The sequence below is a fragment of the Polyodon spathula genome, chromosome 15, assembly GCF_017654505.1.
Source record: "Polyodon spathula isolate WHYD16114869_AA chromosome 15, ASM1765450v1, whole genome shotgun sequence".
NCBI classification, from domain to species: Eukaryota; Metazoa; Chordata; class Actinopteri; order Acipenseriformes; family Polyodontidae; genus Polyodon; species Polyodon spathula.
In genome coordinates, this window is record NC_054548.1 from 12,042,598 (window position 1) to 12,049,989 (window position 7,392).

The 7,392-nt window shown below is 34.4% G+C and overlaps 1 protein-coding gene across 1 annotated transcript; it reads right to left on the bottom strand.

Moving 5' to 3' along the window:
* Positions 1 to 270: 270 nt before the first annotated feature.
* LOC121328045 (tumor necrosis factor ligand superfamily member 13B-like) lies at positions 271 to 6,924 on the bottom strand. Its single transcript, XM_041272500.1, has 6 exons — positions 6,469 to 6,924; positions 6,205 to 6,325; positions 5,406 to 5,462; positions 1,772 to 1,884; positions 1,543 to 1,693; positions 271 to 1,015 (listed from the first exon to the last, which is right to left on the bottom strand). Exons 1-6 carry the CDS (start codon positions 6,721 to 6,723, stop codon positions 903 to 905), a joined length of 810 nt encoding a protein of 269 aa, XP_041128434.1. The 5' UTR covers positions 6,724 to 6,924; the 3' UTR covers positions 271 to 902.
* Between the last annotated feature and the right edge of the window lie 468 nt (positions 6,925 to 7,392).

Consider the following 7,392-nt stretch of genomic DNA (forward strand, 5'->3'; position numbering starts at 1 on the left):
TCAGGTGGCTGGGGTTGATTAGAGTAATTAACGATCAATCAGCACCCAGCCACCTGACATAAAAGGAGGCCTCAGCTTCCCATTAGGGAGAGGAGGGAGCTGAGAAAGCAAGCTGGTGTTTGGGCATGCTAGGGTTTTTTTTTTTTTTTTTTTTTGTATTTTCTGATCCAGTGAAGGCATCGCCCAGCCTGGAAACCTTTATTTTTGTAAGTCTTGTTCTGTGTCTTTCTATTTGTGTTTAAATCCCTTTGTTTTGGCCCTTGTGCCCTTTTATTTTGTGTTTATTTATAATAAAAGTATTATTTTTTTGAACTGCAGTCTGTCTCTGGGCCTCTATCCACTTTCAAAGAATTTCACTGGCTGCATAGCATGTCATGAGGGAAAGTGGCTTGATAATTAACAAGAAAGAAACTGTGGAAAGGGCTGAGACAATGAACTAGGCTAGGAAGTGTAACAGGCAACCTGAAAGTAATGCAAACTTTCTTTAACCTGGTATATTATGGCAGTAGTTATTATTATTTTTTTTTTTTAGTGAAAATGCATATAAATCTTACAAAACTGCACATGTGGGACCCACATGGCGAATGAAAAGGTGTGACAAGTAAGGGTTTTTGCAATTATTTCATTATTTATAACCCCTTAAGATTCAAGACACCTGCACATGGAAAATAAGATATATATTTTAATACCATGCGTGATGTTTTGAACATCCTGTTGATTTGCTTGTCACCACTGATGGCACCATCCCAAGTCACTTTCTGCTAAACCATGTGACACAAATGCTTACACAGCCATTGGGCTTCCTGTTTGTATCAGTGTCAACTATCCTCAGTCTACTCAGACACACCCACAAATGGAGAAGCACGGCTTTATGCCCACCCATTTGGCTTGATCCACAAAATTCACACAAGTTTTATAGCGCCGAAGAATGTTGAATCCCCATCCAGAGATACCACTGCTGACTGCCGAGGTATAAGGAGTTCAATACTATCTCCTTCTTCCAGTTTTGCAATCCCTATTAGAAGAAAAATGTTGTAGATGAAAGACACAAGATGAAAATGTTTTATGCAAGCTGCTGCTATACAATCTATTTAGAAAGTTAACCCTAACTTCTTAAAAACTGAAACTGCTGTTAATATTACAAAGCTTATCCATACAGGCAAAGTCTGCCACCCTGGCCAGTAAGGGTCGCTGTTGTGCTGTGGCGAACCAACTAATAAATGAATATGCTTCACTCCCCAAGTGTCCCCAGTCTAGACCTCCCGATCACGTAACTCAGTGTTATCTGGAGCATTGTCCCCTGTGAAAAATATTGTATGAATGACCTATTTTATATAACTTGACATTTATAATCAATCAGGGACTTTTGGGATAATTTTGAACTTAACCTCTCAGATTTTTAACTCTGTAGCAAGTGCAAATCGCACATGGCTGATGTAGTGAAAACAAATGGAGGCTATTGTGGGGTTACTAAGAAAAGCCAGACTTGTAGTATCAAACTTATTATTTACATTAAGCACAATACAAAAAAAAAGTACATACCAGCTGTAGAGCAGGTATTGAAAGGAAAATCTTCGTTCATATTTTGGATACATCGGAACAAATTGACATTTTGCAGTTCATCTCCAACTATGCTGGCCTTTTTCCTTACTATTATGTGTCCCATTGCATAGATTTTATCCTTATAATAAACCTGTAAGAAAAAAGAAAATATGTGTTGAATTATCGCTTAACTACTAACTACTAAACTGCTGTAAATTTCTGTTCTTACCTGGCTGTACACAAAAAAGTACCCTGCCTCTTTGACAATTATTGCATTGGTTTGCTCTTCCAGGGCAGTGCCTCTTTTGAGACCTGGAAGCCAAGAGATAGCTGTATTTTCACCTGATAAAAACACCAGAGAGATTTTTTACAACACTGACAGGGCATCCACCACACTCTGTTCACATAATAATAAAAACAATATTTAAGCAGAACTAATAATAAAATCCATTGTCTTGCCTCATATTACCACTAGTCACATTAACTATGCAAAAATACCAATAATAACAATACAGTAAAAAGAGGTAGAAATAACAAAATAACAGGTTTATACAATGTAGACCCCAATATCATTTCAAAAAGTAAAGGCTGTAGGAAACAAAGCAAAGCATCCACAGTGGTATGCCATATGTGATCTAATGGTTTGTAAACAGGAAGTCAAATGGAAATGTGAAAAAGAGGATAAACAAAAAGGTGGCATCAAAACGATTAATTTTCACTGGAAATCACCTGTAATAATATTATTATTATTATTATTATTATTATTATTATTATTATTATTATTTATTTCTTAGCAGACACCATTATCCAGGGCAACTTAGAGTTGTTACAAGCTATCATATTACAGATAATAGCAGTTACAGAATACAATAAAATCGGTAGTAAATCAAATTCAAATAAGAGAAAATGAAAAATACAGTAAGCAATTAAACTTAAAAATATTTGTTTATAAGAATAAATTCCATTAAGAGCAATCAGCAAGTACAATAAATGGATCAAATAAGAGAAATTACAAGAACCTTGAATACGATTACCCTTAAGAGTAAAATCAAGTACAGGATACAGAAAGTATAATGATGTTAATGTGGAGCAGCTAAGTGCAAGTAGAAGATGATGCAAGTACTGATACAGTTGGGTGTCATATAGTCCAGTATGGTCGAGAGTTGTGAGGTTTACAGATACTGTCTGAACAGGTGTGTCTTGAGGAGGCGCCGAAAGGTCACCAGGGACCGAACATAGAATGCAAAGCTCCCATGTCCAAGCAATGCAGAAGTGAAAGGGTTTACTAGACAACATTGGTAAAGGAACTTAAGCCAGAAAATCAAAATTCAGCTGTGTACTAAATATTAAGACAATCACTCAAAATGTACTGTCTCTATGCAACTGTGACGCAGGTCCAAAGCGATTCTGGATCCAACTGCAGCTGAATTGTATTGTTCAAACCCAACAAATCTGTCAAACATAAACTGTATAAATGAAACAATGTGGGCTTGACATTTAAATTACTGCAAATATTTCAGTAAGCACTTGGCTGCTGTCCTGCAATAACGAGCTACCACTCACATACGAAGAACCAACCAATCAGTTTGGATATAAAGTTATTAAGACCATCGCAGAAGCATAAGGTAAGAATTCTAGCACTTTAAAACACATTCATATTGTTCACATCTAAGTACCATTATATTACCTCCCACCAGAACTGCACACTTACAGCATGTTTTTCAAAAGGGGCAAAATAAGGAAAGGGTTGCAAAGTGATATCTAAAAGCTGATTTGGATCACTAAGTATATGGTTTTCAAAGGGTTTTGATGAAATGAGTCGTGTATTTACTTGTTGACACTTTAAAAATATAAATCAAATGAGGTGGTTACATTAAACGGGCTTTAAAAATAATTTTACACGTTTTGAAAATCCTGCTGTTACTGTTCAGTTCAGATTACTATGTGTCAGATGGGTCACATTTAATACTTTCAATCTGACCTGTGACCTAATATGGCTGCCATATTGTGGTCATGTGACTTGTTTATTTTTTTGATGAACAAGATATTGGCTTTATTTTTGGGACACAGCTGTGTTCTATGAGTCACTGTCAATTTTGATCAGGGGTACTGTACAATGAATAATTTCCTGGTAGTCATTTCTTCGAAACTGCCACTGTCACAATGTTAAAACATCATATCTCCATTTGAAATACTAACTACACATTTACAATGTTATATACAAACTAAAACTAGCCTCAAATGGTCCTTTTTTAGTAGAACTATTTTATGTAGGCAGAAAAGTGTAAAAGGTCTGCTGATTTATTTCTAATATTTTCAGTGGTGTTAATGCAGGTTCATACCATATCCAACAGGAATTTCAACAAAAATGATGAAAAAAAAACTAAGATATATACAGTATAAGGGTCTCGATTGTAACGTGCCTTGGATATAACACTCCTACAGCATGTCCCCCAGTTCCCTATACTTGTGATTCATGCAATAGTTCTACACTAAATACAGTACCGGTGTTGTTCAAACTGCAAACAACTTCTCAGTCTAACTTCCTTTTCTGTCTCTCCATTTTGATACAGTATCTGAACTGAAGAAAAGCTGTAGTGGCATCTTATAACATATACATCTTATTCAGCATTTGTTTTATAACTAAATAAATATTAGCCCTATTACACGGTTATCTTTCCTAATGTATTGACTTTTTTGCTGCGAGAGGAGCTGTAGCTTTCTCCTGGAGATGAAACGCTTTTGCCCCACTCCAGAAACCAAACCTGGGGTAAGTTCGTTCCCTCTTCCCTTCGCCCAACCCGCTCTCCTTTACGCACTTGGTTTGCTTGTCTGTCGCTTCAAGCTGAGCTCCCGACCGCCGTTTAGCCAACCTACTTATAGTTTAAAAACTGCTCATTAAAATGATCCACGAATGGGAATATTACTTTTTTGTTTGTTTTTATAAACAACACAACGTTGATTACATGGTGCTTTATGCATGGTTAATTCACGGAAAGTTCAATTTTTGCTTCACTATATGTGCATTACAGAGAGGGAGTTATTTTATTTTGTATTTTAGTCAGATGTGTGTCAACAGGGGGTCGCGCCAGCGGGGGGGGGGGCACATGTCGCGAGAAGTCAATATTACATCACACCCAGGGCTCAGAAAGAAATATCACTCCCTCGTGGCATATACTTATTTGTGAATTCTAAGGAAAAATCTTTTGTGAGACAAACATTTCAAAGGACTTAAGACTGTAAAGATTAAGATTATATATTATACGACCATTATAACGCAAACGCAAAACAGAAGTATATATATATATATATATATATATATATATATATATATATATATATATATATATATATATATATATATATATATATAGATATATAGATAGATAGATAGATAGATAGATAGATAGATAGATAGATAGATAGATAGAGCTCAAAGAGCCAGTTATATTGTACGTCTCTGAAAACATGTAAGTCTTAACCTTAACAATAGAACAGTTAAGGTTAAGACTTGCATGCACAGGCAAGTGCTTTCAGTCTAAACAATGAAATAGTCCCCATTTTCTCTTAAAAATAATTTGAATCACTAAACACAAAACACAATGTATTAACAACAGTGTTTTGTGGAACTAGTGCTTTGAAGGAACAGGTTAAACACAGATCCACTACACTGTGACTTGAATGATAAAACAGTGTGAACAACCCTATACATGAATTAATTCATACATCAGTACAGTTCTGAACATACAGTTTGCAAATTAATACATTTTAATTTTTTTTTTTTTTTTTTTTTTTTATCAATTTCAATAACAAAAAATGCATACATGACTGAAACATAATGTAACATGAGGGGGGAAAAGTACCTTTTTGGAAGGTGCCTTTATCTTTGTTTGCGATCATTTGCAAACACGGTTGAAGTACTGGAAAATAAAACAAAGAGTACCAGCCAAGTCTGATTAGTTTGTCTTTAACAATCTGTTATTGTGTGTTGACTGAAGTCTTTCAAATCTTTAAAGAAGTAGACAAAGTAATCCTAGCCAAAGCTGAAAGCACAGCACAGAAACCAGCAGCAAAAAACACAATTAATGTCAAACTGTGAAGAAACAGCAAGAAATGCAGATGTGGACTTTCACACCCACAATGTTAACTCACCACTCTGTAAGTCTTTTCCAATAAAGCTCAATACTATTATGCACAGCAGTTTTCGACCAGCATTAAATATATAAAATACAACAAATTCTTTACCATCAGATGTCAAATACAGTATATCACTGAATTTAGATTTCTGCCTACAGTATGAAGTGAACTGTTTGCTTAAATTAATCTTTACCTTGCCATAGCAGGGTTTCTTAAGAGCATTTTACAGCACTGGGGAATCAGTCTGAGTGGCACCAACCACTTATCTGTGGTTTAGATGGGTGGTTGATGCTCATTAATGAGTTTCACATTCACTAATTTAGCTCCAATGCAAAGTTGTTCCCACTTTTAGCAAGAAACAATTCAGATGTAGGTAAAAATGATTGGACTGCTAATTTCAAATTTTAAACAATATTATGCCCTTGTAATAGACGGAGTATATATATATATATATATATTATATATATATATATATATATATATATATATATATATATATATATATATATATATATAAAACCCTACCTGTTTTATCAGTGAGATTATTGGATCTGCGCAGCCTTATTCTGTGATTACCAGGCTTTGCTATAGAGTTTCCTATCCTGAGGTCTTCCAGTATATCTTCTTCATTTACATAATGCACTCTCTAGAAAGGTGACATAATAATTAAAACATATTAACATAAAACAAGAAAAGTATTCCACTGCACATTCATAGTAGCCTAACTACTTTTTCTCCCAGCTGCTGACAATTTCTGTACCTATTCTGGTTATTTTTTAAATAACTCACCTGCTCTTGGTCCCTGTTTGGTTGGGGCATTTCTCCATCAGGGCAGGTCAAGGACACCAAGTGCTCTTCTCGCTTTTTGAAAACCTCTGTCTTCAAAGTGGCTACTTCTGCTTTTAATGTTATTACATGATATAAAGAGATAGCTGACAGAGAAGTAGACATTATTGCTGCAAGTGTCAGAAACAATATCGTGGAGATCAGGTACTTCTGCTGGGGATCAAAGTAAATGTTGAGGTTTTGTTCAGTAAATTTCATTCTGACTTCACAGAAACTGCCCGAAGAATCCAGCTGATCTTATAATACGGACATCCATTTTTCATCTAGCTGAAGAGAAAAACATGCATCCACTGGATTTGGATTGCTCAGCTGTGCAAATCACTTCCTGTCAGATGGGACTATAACTTGTAATTGTGATGTTCCTTTTTTGCTTGATTAATGAACAGCAGTTAAACTATTTTAAAGCAACACTGTAGGTATACCCTACATCATTATACCTACATTTGCCAACCTATCTACATTCAAATATATATAATATATATTATATATATGAATAGATATATATATATTAGATATATCTATATATATATATATATTAACAAATGGTCACGAAAACGTGCTTATCCTTAATAAAAGACATTTTTCTGTAAGACTTGCAATTAAATTAATTATTATATATAAAATGAGAGACTCTCTATAAATATATATATATATATATATATATATATATATATATATATATATATATATATATATATATATATGAATGTAGAAGGCACTAGTTATTCTAAGTGGAATATAATATTCACTTTGTAGCATTGAATAGAAAAAAAAAAATCAGTGCTAGAAATTCAAGACTTGTAGTTTTATAATGCAAGTTATTTCCTTTTTTCTTAGTGAGGGGGTGGTAACCCAATCGTTATTCTG